This window comes from Oncorhynchus keta, chromosome 8 (genome assembly GCF_023373465.1).
Source record: "Oncorhynchus keta strain PuntledgeMale-10-30-2019 chromosome 8, Oket_V2, whole genome shotgun sequence".
Lineage (NCBI taxonomy): Eukaryota > Metazoa > Chordata > Actinopteri > Salmoniformes > Salmonidae > Oncorhynchus > Oncorhynchus keta.
The window spans coordinates 23,328,053-23,345,587 of NC_068428.1; the positions used below are offsets into that span (position 1 = coordinate 23,328,053).

General features: G+C 45.2%; 1 protein-coding gene across 1 annotated transcript in view; it reads left to right on the forward strand.

Moving 5' to 3' along the window:
- syne1a (spectrin repeat containing, nuclear envelope 1a) overlaps positions 1 to 17,535 on the forward strand; it is a 201,305-nt gene that overhangs the window by 3,642 nt on the left and 180,128 nt on the right. Inside the window, exons 2-4 of the mRNA XM_052523863.1 lie at positions 6,554 to 6,615; positions 15,155 to 15,250; positions 16,427 to 16,510. Of these exons, the coding sequence (XP_052379823.1) occupies positions 6,554 to 6,615; positions 15,155 to 15,250; positions 16,427 to 16,510 (242 nt within the window). The remainder of the gene's footprint in view (positions 1 to 6,553; positions 6,616 to 15,154; positions 15,251 to 16,426; positions 16,511 to 17,535) is intronic.

Genomic DNA, 17,535 nt, shown 5'->3' on the forward strand with positions numbered 1-17,535 from the left:
TTCCCCCTCACTCCCTCCATCCTACACCCCTCCCTCCCTCCTCCACCCTTCCTTCCCCTCTTCCACCTCTCCCTCCCTACCTCCTTCCTTCCCTCTTCCACCCCCCCTCTCCTCCCTCTGTCCTACACCCCTCCCTCCCTCCCTCCTCCACCTCCTTCCCTTTCCACCTCCCTCCTTCCCCCTCACTCCCCTCCATCCTACACCCCCCTCCCTCCACTCCTCCTTCCACCTTCCCTCTTCCACCTCCCCCCTTCCCCCTCCTTCCTCTTCCACCTCCGTCCTACACCCCCTCCCTCCTCCTCCACCTCCTTCCCTCTTCCACCTCCCCCCTCACTCCCTCCGTCCTACACCCCTCCCTCCCTCCTCCACCTCCTTCCCTCTTCCACCCCCCCCTCACTCCCTCCATCCTACACCCCTCCCTACCTCCTCCACTTCCTTCCCTCTTCCACCTCCCTCCCTCCTCCACCTCCTTCCCTCTTCCACCTCCCTCCCTCACTCCCTCCATCCTACACCCCTCCCTACCTCCTCCACTTCCTTCCCTCTTCCACCCCCCTCCCTCACTCCCTCCATCCTACACCCCTCCCTACCTCCTCCACTTCCTTCCCTCTTCCACCCCCCCCTCACTCCCTCCATCCTACACCCCTCCCTACCTCCTCCACTTCCTTCCTCTTCCACCCCCCTCACTCCCTCCATCCTACACCCTCCCTACCTCCTCCACTTCCTTCCCTCTTCCACCCCCCCTCACTCCCTCCATCCTACACCCCTCCCTACCTCCTCCACTTCCTTCCCCTCTTCCACCCCCTCACTCCCTCCATCCTACACCCCTCCCTACCTCCTCCACTTCCTTCCCTCTTCCACCTCCCTCCTCACTCCCTCCATCCTACACCCCTCCCTACCTCCTCCACTTCCTTCCCTCTTCCACCCCCCTCACTCCCTCCATCCTCCTACACCCCCTCCCCTACCTCCTCCACTTCCTTCCCTCTTCCACCCCCCCTCACTCCCTCCATCCTACACCCCTCCCTACCTCCTCCACTTCCTTCCCTCTTCCACCCCCCTCCCTCACTCCCTCCATCCTACACCCCTCCCTACCTCCTCCACTTCCTTCCCTCTTCCACCTCCCTCCCTCACTCCCTCCATCCTACACCCCCCCTACCCCTCCCTACCTCCTCCACTTCCTTCCCTCTTCCACCTCCCTCCCTCACTCCCTCCATCCTACACCCCTCCCTACCTCCTCCACTTCCTTCCCTCTTCCACCTCCCTCCCCCTCCTCCTCCTCCACTCCCCCTCCATCCTACACCCCTCCCTACCTCCTCCACTTCCTTCCCTCTTCCACCTCCCCCCTCACTCCCTCCATCCTACACCCCTCCCTACCTCCTCCACTTCCTTCCCTCTTCCACCCCCCCTCACTCCCTCCATCCTACACCCCTCCCTACCTCCTCCACTTCCTTCCCTCTTCCACCTCCCTCCCCCACCTCCCTCCCCTCACTCCCTCCATCCTACACCCCTCCCTACCTCCTCCACTTCCTTCCCTCTTCCACCTCCCTCCCTCTTCCACCTCCCTACCTCCTCCACTTCCTTCCCTCTTCCACCTCCCTCCTTCCCCCCCTCACTCCGTCCTACACCCCTCCCTCCCTCTTCCACCTCCCTCCCTCCTCCTCCATCCCTCCTCCCGTCTGCATCTAGCTACATTAGTTAGTGACACACTAACCGACTTGTGTGTAATCAATCAGTCAGTGTGTTTCATTACGGCAAGCAGGCAGGCAGGCAGGCAGGCAGGCAGGCAGGCGGGCAGGCAGGCAGGCAGGCAGGGGAAAGCACTGTGTCAGATGTCCTCTCTGGGTGATAAGGTGGTTATCTCAAGGATTTTTCCCTCTGCTGCAGCTGGGGTGAAAGAAAGCTAGCTGTCACTTTTGTCCATCAAAATTATATACATTGTGTGTTTTGGCTGCTGTGACTGGAATAAGATTGATATGTTTACTCAATGTAATATGTGACAGTGTGATATAAATGGTTTTGTGGGATGTTGGGTTACAAATCTGTGTAATTCTATAGGGATGATAAATTGCAGCGTACAGTGGCTTGCGAAAGTATTCACCCCCCTTGGCATTTTTCCTATTTTGTTGTCTTACAACCTGGAATTAAAATAGATTTTTGGGGGGGTTGTATCATTTTATTTACACAACATGCCTACCACTTTGATGATGACAAATATTTGTTATTGTGAAACAAACAAGAAATACGATTTTTTTTAAAAACTGAAAACTTGAGCGTGCACAACTATTCACCTCCCCAAAATCAATACTTTGTAGAGACACCTTTTTGCAGCAATTACAGCTGCAAGTCTCTTGGGATATGTCTCTACAAGCTTTGCACATCTAGCCACTGGGATTTTTCAAGGCAAAACTGCTCCAGCTCCTTCAAGTTGGATGGGTTCCGCTAGTGTACAGCAATCTTTTTTTAAATGATTATTATTTTTTGAATCAATTTGACCCCCTTTTCTCCCCAATTTTGTGGTATCCAATTGTTAGTAGTTACTATCTTGTCTCATCGCTACAACTCCCGTACGGGCTCGGGAGAGTTGAAGGTCGAAAGCCACGCGTCCTCCGAAACAAAACGCAAGCCACACTGCTTCTTAACACAGTGCCCTAGACCACTGCCCCACCCGGGAGGCCTGTGTACAGCAATCTTTAAGTCATACTTTGACTAGGCCATTCCAAGACATTTCAATGTTTCCCCTTAAACCACTCAAGTGTTGCTTAAGCAGTATGCTTAGGGTCATTGTCCTGCTGGAAGGTGAACCTCGGTCTCAGTCTCAAATCTCTGGAAGACTGAAACAGGTTTCCCTCAAGAATTTTCATGTATTTAGTGCCATCCATCATTCCCTCAGTTGACCAATTTTGACCAATTTGACCAATTTTGACCAATTTGACCAATTTCGACCAGTTTCCCAGTCCCTTCCAATGTTGCTGCCACCACCATGCTTCACTGTGGGGATGGGTTCTCGTGGTGATGAGAGGTGTTGGGTTTGCGCCAGACATAGCGTTTTCCTTGATGGCCAAAAAGCTCAATTCTAGTCTCATCTGACCAGAGTACCTTATTCCATATGTTTGGGGAGTCTCCTACATGCCTTTTGGTGAACACCAAACATGTTTGCTTATTTTTTATCTTTAAGCAATGGTTTTTATTCTGGCCACTCTTCCGTAAAGCCCAGCTCTGTGGAGTGTACAGCTTAAAGTGGTCCTATGGACAGATACTCCAATCTCCACTGTGGAGCTTTGCGGCTCCTTCAGGGTTATCTTTAGTCTCTTTGTTGCCTCTGATTAATGCCCTCCTTGCCTGGCCCGTGAGTTTTGGTAGGCGGCCCTCTCTTGGCAGGTTTGTTGTGGTTCCATATTCTTTCCATTTTTTAATCATGGATTTAATGGTGCTCCGTGGGATGTTCAAAGTTTTTGATATTTTTTTATAACCCAACCCTGATCTGTACTTCTTCACAACTTTGTCCCTGACCTGTTTAGAGAGCTCCTTGGTCTTCATAGTGCCGCTTGCTTGGCAGTGCCCCTTGCTTAGTGGTGTTGCAGAGTCTGGGGCCTTTCAGAACATGTGTGTATATACTGAGATCATGTGACAGATCATGTGACACTTAGATGGCACGCAGGTGGACTTTATTTAACTATTTATGTGACTTCTGAATGTAATTGTTTAAACCAGATCTTATTTAGGGTCTTCATAGCAAAGGGGGTGAATACATATGCACACACAACTGTTCTGTTTTCCTTTTACTTCACATTTGTTTGACTATTTTGTATATGCCCAATACATACAATCCAAGTAAACATCCATTTAAATTACAGGTTGTAATGCAACAAAATAGGAAAAACGCCAAGGGGGATGAATTCTTTTGCAAGGCACTGTGTGTATGGTGAATATCGAATGGAATATGATGTCCCATTAATGTGTTGATATATGAGACAGTGTGAAAGTGATACACCGTTTTCTGCAGATTATTGTGGTCTGAGTTTGTCTGATTCTATAATGATGGTTGAAATATAGTTTACTCCAATGAATATTCTAGTAACATGACGTTCAAACAGCATTCCCCACTTTTGACCAGAAAGCTGTTCTTCTTGTTCTCCTTCTTCCTCTTCTTCTTCTTCATTCTCATTCTTCTGCTTCTTCTTCTTATTATTCTTCATTCTCCTTCTTCTTGTTCCCCTTCTTGTTCTTCTTCTTCTCATTCTCCTTGTTCTCCTTCTTATTCTTCTCCTTCTCATTCTCCTTCTTCTTCTTCTTCTTCTTCTTCTTCTTCTTCTTCTTCTTCATTCTCCTTCTTCTTGTTCCCCTTCTTGTTCTTCTTCTTCTCATTCTCCTTGTTCTCCTTCTTATTCTTCTCCTTCTCATTCTCCTTCTTCTTCTTCTTCTTCTTCTTCTTCTTCTTCTTCTTCTTCTTCTTCTTCTTCATTCTCCTTCTTCTTGTTCTCCTTCTTGTTATTGTTCTTCTTCTTCTTCTTCTCATTCTCCTTCTTCTTCTTCAAATCAAATCAAATGTATTTATATAGCCCTTCGTACATCAGATGATATCTCAAAGTGCTGTACAGAAACCCAGCCTAAAACCCCAAACAGAAAGCAATGCAGGTGTAGAAGCACGGTGGCTACGAAAAACTCCCTAGAAACGCCAAAACCTAGGAAGAAACTGAGAGAGGAACAAGGCTATGAGGGGTGGCCAGTCCTCTTCTGGCTGTGCCGAGTGGAGATTATAACAGAACATGGCCAAGATGTTCAAATGTTCATAAATGACCAGCATGGTCAAATAATAATAATCACAGTAGTTGTCGAGGGTGCAGTAAGTCAGCACCTCAGGAGTAAATGTCAGTTGGCTTTTCATAGCCGATCACTAAGAGTATCTCTAACATTCCTGCTGTCTCTAGAGAGTTGAAAACAGCATGTCTGGGACAGGTAAGCACGTCCGGTGAACAGGTCAGAATTCCATAGCCGCAGGCAGAACAGTTGAAACTGGAGCAGCAGCACGGCCAGGTGGACTGGGGACAGCAAGTACTCATCATGCCAGGTAGTCCTGAGGCATGGTCCTAGGGCTCAGGTCCTCCGAGAGAGAGAAAGAAATAGAGAAAGAGAGAATTAGAGAGAGCATACTTAAATTCACACAGGACACAGGATAAAACAGGAGAACTACTCCAGATATAACAAACTGATCCTATCCCCCCCGACACATAAACAACTGCAGCATAAATACCAGAGGCTGAGACAGGAGGGATCAGGAGACACTGTGGCCCCATCTGATGATACCCCCGGACAGGGCCAAACAGGAAGGATATAACCCCACCCACTTTGCCAAAGCACAGCCCCCACACCACTAGAGGGATATCTTCAACCACCAACTTACCATCCTGAGACAAGGTCGAGTATAGCCCACAAAGATCTCCGCCACGGCACAACCCAAGGGGGGGCGCCAACCCAGCCAGGAAGATCACATCAGTGACTCAACCCACTCAATGACACACCCCTCCTAGGGACGGCATGAAAGAGCACCAGTAAGCCAGTGACTCAGCCCCTGTAATAGGGTTAGAGGCAGAGAATCTCAGTGGAAAGAGGGGAACCGGCCAGGCAGAGACAGCAAGGGCGGTTCGTTGCTCCAGAGCCTTTCCATTCACCTTCACACTCCTGGGCTTGACTACACTCAATCATATGACCCACTGAAGAGATGAGTCTTCAGTAAAGACTTAAAGGTTGAAACCGAGTCCGCGTCTCTCACATGGGTAGGCAGACCATTCCATAAAAATGGAGCTCTATAGGAGAAAGCCCTGCCTCCAGCTGTTTCTTCTTCTTCTTCTTCTCCATCTTCTTCTTCTCCTTCTTCTTCTTTCTTTTTCTTTTTCTTCTTACTTTCTCCCCCCCTCTCTTTCACTCTCCCTCTATCTCTGTTAGTCTATCTTTCTCTCAGAGTGAGGAACCCTACAGCGATTTATGCTTTGTCCTAATTTAAGTGGATTGGATTTTTAAGGGACATTGTCAGTAGTATTGATTGTGACTTTGCTAATAGATTTTTATCGCTGGGACCATAACAAACTGTGCCCTTCACTCCCAAGTAAATACGCACAACACACATGATTTTATGTGATTTTATGTTAGGTGATCAACATACCGAACAGGCAGAGATATAGTTGGGGGCTTGTTGTGAAATGCAAGAATAAGACCTTCTGTCACTCATGACCCATTTGTATCATAAAAGGGCATCCTTTTAAAAAGCACACAGTTATCAATCAACTTGAAGAGGGGATACAAGTAGGTTGGTTAAAATGCCATCTGAATGTCAGATCTATTCTCATGGAGCAAAGTACAGTAGAGCAGAGGCAGCTAACCACTTAGAGACATTAGGCATAGCAATGCCCTGAATATGGAAGTTGTTAATCAGAGTCATCATCCATCAGTAAGGCCTAACCCAAGCACTGTTCATAACAGTGGTACTGTACAGTTAGAAGAAAGGATGTCCATTCTGTTTGTCTACAAAGCATGTGACCATGATGTTTCTGATTTTCAGATGAGCAAGAGGCAGTGCAGAAGAGGACGTTCACTAAATGGATCAATTCCCACTTGGCAAAGGTAAGAGTCTGTCTCACTGACTGTCTGTCTGTCTGTCTGGCAGGCCTTTCTGGTCATTGTTGTGTTCACACTAAAATAACTGTAAAGATGTAGACCCCCCCCCCCATCTGACCAAAACAGGCAGAAATTTCAGTTGGTCTTTTCAAACAGCACTTACACTAAAAGGGGTATTATCATAATTTTCACAGTATTATTCCAACCTCATAGTGTGGAAATATATATAAAACACAGGAAAACACATTTTCACTGCACTGTGCCTTTAAAAGTATTAGGTTAACCAGTCATGAGACTTGGTTGTGCCACCCCCTAGATCACATGCATGCACAGCACACACTCAGACACACTACTGTTCCTTCTCACCTGACCGTACACCAGATAGCCTGTGGATAGCTTTCAGTCTTATATCATACAAAAGTCATTATAGCTTTTTGCTTTCAACAAAAGCAATTTCTGCTTTTCCCCCTCCAGTACAGTGTACTAAATTAGGATCGGTATCATTTCATATTTATGACGTTTTCCATCTCTGCAGGCTATACTGTAGCCAAGGTTTGGGCTCAGAGATCGGGGCTAAAACAGAGCCCTACTCCTCCTTTGCAACTAATTTGGATTGTTCTGCATAAGAGCTCAAATCCTTCATTTGGCTTCCTATTAGGCTTAGCCTACCATTTAAGCAACAGTGTTTCTGTAACCTAAACAATTACAGTTGGCGCAGCCGCATGCTTTGGTCCGCCATGTGCATGTAATTATAGTATTATAACGTATTAGGCTTCTCAATTTAACCCATTACTGCTTGAAGAGCATGTCGGGGAGCGAGTGGACAAGGCGACTGCGGCACAGCGCCACGCAATTAAACGCTATTTCAATCCGAGCCGCCGCAGCTCTCAAGGTTTCCAATTTGATTACGACAGTGGCCGCATTCATCTGCGGCGAAGCAGAGCAGAAAATTCATTTGAGGAGGCAGTCTGCAGGGAATAAACCTTGACATGATATTAAATATCAGATATCAGGACCTTTGCAGCTGAAAATGACTCACCACCAAAATATTTAAATGTCCTAGATGTGTGATAGCGTTTAAAGTAAAGACCTAATCATTTATTTATCGCACTTTATCCCCACACAGCAAATAGATTAAAGACGTCCTCCAGCTATTTTTAATATCCAAAGTATATATACAGTACACATACAAAAGTAAGTACACACACTAAAGGATAAAAAAAAATGTTTGTGTTTTGAGGAGAATTGTGTTTTTTTTTAAACAAAACTGAAAACTTTGAGGGGTAGGGCATTCGAGGAGTTGGTCTGACAGAGATTTTTCATATTGTCCCCCCCCCCACTTGCTTCAGGAACAATAGAGGAGCAATAGAGAACAGAAGACAAAAGAGAAAAGACCCCCCCCCCCCTCCCACCCACCCACCCGTGCAATGTCACGAGGATACCTGGACCACCTAGTGGAATGTGCCTTTTGTTATGTAAATCAGTTGAATGAGCTGAATAGGAGACTGGAGTGGGACTTTAATGTCATGTAGGGTTGTGCTTTATGCCCTTCTTCTGGGCTACATACATATCATATTAACAGCCTAATTTGATCCTAATCACCAACCTGAAACTATGTGGATGATATCTCATCAAACCTTCTGGAACGGTGTTGATCTCTCATCAAACCTTCTGGAACGGTGTTGATATCTCATCAAACCTTCTGGAACGGTGTTGATCTCTCATCAAACCTTCTGGAACGGTGTTGATATCTCATCAAACCTTCTGGAACGGTGTTGATCTCTCATCAAACCTTCTGGAACGGTGTTGATCTCTCATCAAACCTTCTGGAACGGTGTTGATCTCTCATCAAACCTTCTGGAACGGTGTTGATCTCTCATCAAACCTTCTGGAACGGTGTTGATCTCTCATCAAACCTTCTGGAACGGTGTTGATCTCTCATCAAACCTTCTGGAACGGTGTTGATCTCTCATCAAACCTTCTGGAACGGTGTTGATATCTCATCAAACCTTCTGGAACGGTGTTGATATCTCATCAAACCTTCTGGAACGGTGTTGATATCTCATCAAACCTTCTGGAACGGTGTTGATCTCTCATCAAACCTTCTGGAACGGTGTTGATCTCTCATCAAACCTTCTGGAACGGTGTTGATCTCTCATCAAACCTTCTGGAACGGTGTTGATATCTCATCAAACCTTCTGGAACGGTGTTGATATCTGATCAAACCTTCTGGAACGGTGTTGATCTCTCATCAAACCTTCTGGAACGGTGTTGATCTCTCATCAAACCTTCTGGAACTGTGTTGATATCTGATCAAACCTTCTGGAACGGTGTTGATATCTCATCAAACCTTCTGGAACGGTGTTGATCTCTCATCAAACCTTCTGGAACGGTGTTGATCTCTCATCAAAGCACTGGGGAAGACAGGGAATCAGGCAGGACTACCTGACATAGTTTGCTCTTTACGATTAAACTCGACATGTTTGATTTAGGCTACCTCCTCTCTTCTGGAATGATTATATCGCTGCTCTGTGCTCTGTCTAAATAGCTTTTAAATTCTTAAAGGTAATTGCGTCACGTTTTTTCTTACTCGTCTCCTGTTGATTAAAACCCCCCCCCCGCCTTATACCATCCCTTCTTCATGCCTATTTAACCTCTTCCTCCTTGAGCATGACGTTACCGTAGCGACCGATGGCAGCATGTAGGCCTATTTGTCTTAGTGGAATGCTTTGTGTCAGGTTGGTAAACGGGTTGGTAAACAGAAATGGCGCAAAGACCGTGTTGAACATAGGGCATGTCTCTATGAGGTTGCCTTGTTGAGGGAAATAATTAGGCCTGTGGTGGAGTGCTGTTGGCTGAAACCTAGCTGACGTAACTCTACTCCATGGTGAAGGAAGTTTCTAATAAACTCCACCAACGGAGTGGAGCAGCGACCAGGCTTTCTGGAATTCATCTCTGACTACATCAATTCGGCAAGGTCAGTACTTTAAAACAATTACAATTATGAAACGCCCACCTTGTATCTATGTTTGTCCTTTGTAGTTGCGTGCCTTTCTTTGTTTGCTGAAATCCCTACTTTTTCAATAAACGTCAATCAAATACAACCACCGACTGTTCCCTTGTTGAAATTTAAATGGCACATTTGCACTGAGTTGCCATCTTAGAGCAACAGCAATAAGCAAACAGTCAGTGGTTCAATTTGATGAATGTTTATTGTAAAAGTATGGCCTCCTGAGTGGCGCAGTGGTCTAAGGCTCTGCATCGCTGGCAGGGATGTTCTTGTCCCATCGCGCACTAGCGACCCCTGTGGCGGGCTGGGTGCAGTGCATGCTGACAGGGTCGCCAGGTGTATGGTGTTTCCTCCGACACATTGGTATGACTGGCTTCTGGGTTAAGTGGGCATTGTGTCAGGAAGCAGTGCGGCTTGGCTGGGTTGTGTTTCGGAGGATGCATGCCTCTCCCAAGTCCGTACGGGAGTTGCAGGGATGAGACAAGACTGTAACTACCAATTGGGGATAAAAAAAAAGTTTCATTTTTTGGGGAAAAAAAAGTATTTCAGCAAACAAAGGCACGCAACTACAGAGGACAAACATAAGTACAAAGTAAACATTTCCTAAGAGCTGTTCTTGTCTATTGATATTCTGTATTATGTTTCATATTTTGTGTGGACCCCAGGAAGAGTAGCAGCTGCTTTTGCAACAGCTTATGGGGATTCTAATAAAGTACCAAAATACCAAATCAGAAATTTCCTTCACCATAGAAGTTTAGTCAGCTCGCTAAAACCAAGCCTATGGGTTCCTCTATACATGTTTGCCTTTGAATTCCCTGCAATAAAACAAACAAGTTGAAATATTTTTTTTTTAAACCCTGTGTAGAAAGATGTTGTGAGGCCCTAGCTAGGCTGGGCTCCCTTTTTAACTAGTCCCTTGGAAAGAGAGAGAGAGGCAAGCTAGCTGAACTAGTGGGTTAAGCACGGCTCTCCAGGGGTAGAGGCTCATTACCATAGTTATCTCAGGCCTTTAATTCTCAGCCTAAAGGTATGTGATTAATCGTTATAACGTAGGTAGGTGAGATAACGCTGGTATGAGGGATACACCCTCTCCTTCCCCCCTGCTTCCTTCCCGCCTGCTTCCTTCCCCCTCCTGGGCCTACCCCTCCACAGGTAACAAAAGATGATTTCATATGAGCTCTGACAAAGGGGCAAAGATAGAAGAGCGCAGTTATAGAAAATGTGAATGGTTTCCTATTACACAGGGTAATATACCGTCTGGTAATTTACCGTCTTGTCTATACTGCAACTTTGTTGAACCAGCACCTACATAGCATAGTATGTATGACAGTATAATTTATTTTCAGTGCACATCCACATATGCAAAACCATCCCAAAGCAAGATCAGCCAGCATGGGTGAGCCAGGGAGAATGTATTTATTTATATGCCTCTGCATGTTGCACAGAAGAATATGATTAAAGCACTCAGACTGAAGAGCTTTTAAGTTGAACTCAGCTACTCAGCAGAGAGAGTGAGAGAGAGAGAGAGAGAGAGAGAGAGAGAGAGAGAGAGAGAGAGAGAGAGAGAGAGAGAGAGAGAGAGAGAGAGAGAGAGAGAGAGAGAGAAGACCCTCATTTTCCATTTTGACAAATCCTCTGTGAGAAGGTTAGGGCTTAATTATGGGCTGGCCAGTGTGAGCGGCACGGCAGGCTCATCATCTCTCAGCAAACAGCTGGGCTAGGCTAAACTAGCTGCATTAATCAGCAGCCAAGTGTTCCCAGAGATTACTGCAAAGCCCCACTGACCATTGTAAACACTTTTTTCACCCTGTCTCTTACTCTTTCTTTCTTCTCTCAGACATTATGGCACACAACTCGTCCCAACCCCCTTCCTCATCCCACAACTTATATTTTCAATGTTACTTGTCTACTCCTGTATGTCTCTATCATCTTGTCTGTTTACTTGTCTACTCCTGTATGTCTCTATCATCTTGTCTGTTTACTTGTCTACTCCTGTATGTCTCTATCATCTTGTCTGTTTACTTGTCTACTCCTGTGTCTCTATCATCTTGTCTGTTTACTTGTCTACTCCTGTATGTCTCTATCATCTTGTCTGTTTACTTGTCTACTCCTGTATGTCTCTATCATCTTGTCTGTTTACTTGTCTACTCCTGTATGTCTCTATCATCTTGTCTGTTTACTTCTCTACTCCTGTATGTCTCTATCATCTTGTCTGTTTACTTGTCTACTCCTGTATGTCTCTATCATCTTGTCTGTTTACTTCTCTACTCCTGTATGTCTCTATCATCTTGTCTGTTTACTTCTCTACTCCTGTATGTCTCTATCATCTTGTCTGTTTACTTCTCTACTCCTGTATGTCTCTATCATCTTGTCTGTATCTCATCGTTATTCTTTCCTGGATCTTTTTCCATTCAGTCTCTCTTCCTTCTTCCATTCTCTTTTCCTTTTCTCTCTCTCTCTCTCTCTCTCTCTCTCTCTCTCTCTCTCTCTCTCTCTCTCTCTCTCTCTCTCTCTCTCTCTCTCTCTCTCTCTCTCTCTCTCTCTCTCTCTCTCAATTCAATTGACTTTATTGACATGGTAAGTTCATTATTACTTACATTGTCAAAGTATACATATCGAAAAATAAAAATGTATATTTATATTTTATATATATATTTATATATAAATAAATGGTGGGACCAACAGCAATAATAATAGTAGTAGTGGACATGGTATTACCATTAACAACAACTATAAAAACAATATTAATGAGAACAACAATCCATTAAAGCAATGGTAGTAGACCAGTGTCAACCTGACTGAGAAGACACATGACCTGGTCGTAGACCAGTGTCAACCTGACTGAGAATACACATGACCTGGTAGTAGACCAGTGTCAACATGACTGAGAAGACACATAACCTGGTAGTGGACCAGTGTCAACATGACTGAGAAGACACATAACCTGGTAGTAGACCAGTGTCAACATGACTGAGAAGACACATGACCTGGTAGTAGACCAGTGTCAACCTGACTGAGAAGACACATGACCTGGTAGTAGACCAGTGTCAACATGACTGAGAAGACACATAACCTGGTAGTGGACCAGTGTCAACCTGACTGAGAAGACACATGACCTGGTAGTAGACCAGTGTCAACATGACTGAGACGACACATAACCTGGTAGTGAACCAGTGTCAACATGACTGAGAAGACACATAACCTGGTAGTAGACCAGTGTCAACATGACTGAGAAGACACATGACCTGGTAGTAGACCAGTGTCAACATGACTGAGAAGACACATGACCTGGTAGTAGACCAGTGTCAACATGACTGAGAAGACACATAACCTGGTAGTGGACCAGTGTCAACATGACTGAGAAGACACATGACCTGGTAGTAGACCAGTGTCAACATGACTGAGAAGACACATGACCTGGTAGTAGACCAGTGTCAAATTGACTAAGAAGACACATGACCTGGTAGTAGACCAGTGACTGAGAAGACAACATGACCAGTGTCAGAAGACACATGACCTGGTAGTGGACCAGTGTCAACATGACTGAGAAGACACATGACCTGGTAGTGTCAACATGACCAGACCTGGTAGTAGACATGACTGAGAAGACACATGACGTGGTATGAAAGACAAAACAAAACAAGATGGGAAATATTATCGATATTACTTTGCACTTTTCACTGGCTGTCCCTCAGGTTGTGACAGGAGGACACATATTTGGCTGCCAAAACTGCACATTTTGGCTTTTCACCCAATAAATATTATATTTTTTCTAGATCTTTTATAGTATCAAATTCTTTGTATTGAATTATAATTTTGGGAAAGAAATATTCTCTTAGATCTGAGTATTTGTCACAATGTAATAGGAAATGCAGCTCTGTCTCTACCTCTCCCCTGGAGCAGAGTGAGCACAGCCTTTCCTCTCTGGGCAGCCAGGTTTGTCTGTGACGACCGGTCTCTATAGCCAGACTGTGTTCACTGAGTCTGTACCTAGTCAATGTTTTCCTCAGTTTTCTATCAGTCACAGTGGTCAGATAGTCTGCCACCATGTACTGTCTGTTTAGAGTCAAATAGCATTGAAGTTTACTTTGATTCTTTGTGGTGTCTTTCCAATAGGTGATATATTTTTATTTTTGTTTTGTGATGATTTGGTTGGGCCAGATTTTCTGAGTGCTGTCCTGAGGCTCTATGGGGTCTCTCTCTCTCTCTCTCTCTCTCTCTCCCTCTCTCTCTCTCTCTCTCTCTCTCTCTCTCTCTCTCTCTCTCTCTCTCTCTCTCTCTCTCTCTCTCTCTCTCTCTCTCTCTCTCTCTCTCTCTCTCTCTCTCTCTCTCTCTCTCTCTCTCTCTCTCTCTCTTTCTCTCTCTACCTCTCTCTCTCTCTCTCTCTCTACTTCTCTCTCTCCACCCCCCCTCTATAAGCATGCACATAAGGTCATAGACAAGCACACTTACAGAGGCTGGGACGTTTCCAATCAATTAAAGCCCAGACACTCACGTGTAATTAGTTCATAAAGCCCTTGATTTATTTATCTGACTCCTGTGACTGAGCTAAGTAAATGGATATTACTTCCTTATTTTGTAATTAGTCGAATTTTCCTCATTAACTCTTGGATTATAACGAGCTAATAGGAGAATTTAACTTCAATTAGCCTGTGGCATAATTTGTCCATCTGTAGAGGCTTCGGTAAAGGGTTTTTCTGTCACTCATTGAAAGTGACACAAATGCATTCTGAACATTAAAATATTTAAAGCAATGGAACTATTAGAAGTGGAATTAAAGAGGAAAGCTCATTGCTAATTAATTTTGAGAGTTGTGTGAGGTAGGGTCTTTGCTGCTCTTTCTTTCTCACTCTCTCTGTTCTCTTGTACAACATGTCTGGGTCTAGATTCCCTATTCCTTTGGTCTCACTCTCTTGGTCTCCCTTTACTTTACCTCCCTGCCTCTCTTATTCCCACCCCACCCCCTCTTCCCCCCCTCTCTTTTCGCTAATCTCACTCTGAATGGCTGAATGCCTTTCCCTCTAAACCTCTCCTCAGCCCCACCATGTGACTATGCTTTAAGAGAAATCATTGATGTGGAGTCAGGGAGAAATTGAGATATGTGTCTCTCCAGTGTGGAGGGCCACGTCAGGTCATGGAGGGAGTTCTTGAGAGGGGCTCACTTTGAAAATCATCAGCATATTTCTGGATTTTGGGATTCGGGACCCCTTTCAAAAGAGACTGATCCTCCTTGCTGTCAATCAATCGTCCCACAGCCAAGCTTTCCTGTGGCTCAGAATATCCTTTTTAACAGGACTTTGTGAATGTATTGTGATCATGCATATTACATGCTTGGAGACTTACTGTGCTATAAGACATGTTGCTTTTATTACAATAACCATTAAGTCTAGAAAACTGATCTTGATGGGTTGAGTTTCCGAGAAATTTTGACCTAATAGCTTTAGTTGTGTAATTACTGTATGGCACAGAACACTTCCATAAACATTGAACTAATGCAGCTTTGGATTGACTGTTGTTTGTTATGGTTCCCCCCAGCGTGTCCCGTCCCTGGTGGTGACGGACCTGTTTGAGGACATCAAGGATGGGGTGATGCTGCTGGCCCTGCTGGAGATCCTGTCTGGACAGAAGCTGGTGAGTCCCGGACCAACCTGCTCTGGGATAAGTTTAACTAGTCTGCACGTGGTCTCACTCAGGGCAGCAACAAAGGCCCTCCCTACACTCATGGCTTTGGGTCAGATTAATTGCACTTGGTCTTGGTCACAATGTTGTTGTCTCATTATAAATACCAATCCAAGCCCACCAGATCCCCAACATGCAGGGTTAAACTCTAACGCTTCCTTGATGATGTTCAACTGAAATGACAGTAAGCTCTCTCATCAAAAAACAGAGCAATGGGAATGTAATGAAGGCAGGGTTGACATGGAAACCTGTTTGTAAAGGGCATTTGATGACTGATTTTGAATACTACTGTGAAAGACTTTCTCTGTGAACCCTGCCCTCAAAGCTATGTTCACAGCATATCTAAGGACATCAGTGAATGTGAGAATGGAAACAATTACATGGAAATGCTTATTGATTAGTCTTTATTAGGATGCTTGGTTGGAAAGAAATCAGGCTAGATAAACAGGGAAAAGCCCCGGGGTACACACACATACACACACACACACACACACGCACGCACGCACGCACGCACGCACGCACACACACACACACACACACACACACACACACACACACACACACACACACACACACACACACACACACACACACACACACACACACACACACACACACACACTATTTGATGGTCCCACAAGGCCAATACAGCCTTGGGTCTAAGCTGTCTGTTATATTGATCTCTTTGCTAAAAGGCAAACACACTTTTCTCTCTATCTCTGTTTCTCTATGTCTGTCCCTCTCCGTTTCTGTTTTCTCTTCCTTGTTTGTTATGTGAATCTCATTCTTGTTTTCTTTGTTATTCAATCTGCCATCTGTCCCTCTTCTCAGTCTCTTTCTACTTTCCATTCTGTTCTTTTTATTGTCAATGTCCCTCTGTATCTTTTTCTTTCTCTTTAACATCCTTCTGACTCTGAAACTGTATGTATCTTTAACTCTGTCTTATATTACCTCCCCACTCCCTGTCTCTAACTCCCCCCTCTCCTCTCTCTCTCTCTCTCTCTCTCTCTCTCTCTCTCTCTCTCTCTCTCTCTCTCTCTCTCTCTCTCTCTCTCTCTCTCTCTCTCTCTCTCTCTCTCTCTCTCTCTCTCTCCCTCTCTCTCTATATATATATATCTCCCCCTCTAGCCATGTGAACAGGGGAGGAAGCTGCGGAGGATCCACTGGGTCTCCAACATCGGCACGGCGCTCAACTTCCTGGAGGGCAGAAAGGTAGGAGTGCTCCATCTCTACCTTTCCTCCTCAATCCCTGTCTTTCTCTCCCCCTCCATCCCTTTACCCCTCTAACCCTCTATCCCTCTACCCCTCCATTCCTCTCCCCCTCCATCCCTCTACCACTCTCCCCCTCTCCCACTAACCCAATGACCCTCTCCCAGTCTCCTCCCCTCCCCCTCTGTCCAACTCCCCCTCCATCCTTCCACCCCTCTACCTGTATACTCATTCATCCCTCTCACCCTCCATCCCTCTGCCCCTCTCCCTTGACACACATGGTTCAGGTGATGGCCTTGGGGTCAGAACGAGGAAGACTGACCCCGGATGACTCTTTCTCTACTACATTCCCCTCTCTAACCCCCTCCCATCTCCCTTTGCCCTGCTGTATCTTCCTTCCTCCTTCTCCTTATCTATCTCTCTCTCTCTCTCTCAAATGGACTGTTTTCCCTCACTCCATGAGATCCATGTCTATAACCAGTATTCCATCCAACCATTGTATGCGAGTAAAGTACATGTAGAATAGAAATGTCATGACAGGCCTGATGGAAACAGAAAATGTGTCGGTAAACTTTCCAAATGTCGACAAAACAAAATATGCTAGAGAAGGTGGGCTCTTTTTGTGTCTGTAAAATGAATTATGCGAGAAGTGGCGGTGGAAATGCCTTCATGTGCAAATATTGATATAATAAACATAATATCGAGGTAAACTTGGAGTCACGCAATGATATGTTGTGTGGTCTTCCCACTAAGACTCGGGTAACCATGTAGTTTATTAGGCTACAGATGAAATACGTTTTGATGAACATCACAGGGTGGGGAAAGTGCACCGTGATGAGTGTATTCTGGTGACATGATGATCGATGCTTGACTGCTATTTGACAAAGAGAAATATTCTCTCCCTTATCCATAATGATCTCATCATGTTTACTCGCCTACCCACACTATCTGCTGGCTAGAGAACACGAGCCCAGACCAGAGTAGGCGCATTTGCTATCACAACAGTTTTTGTTATATTCACGTCATTT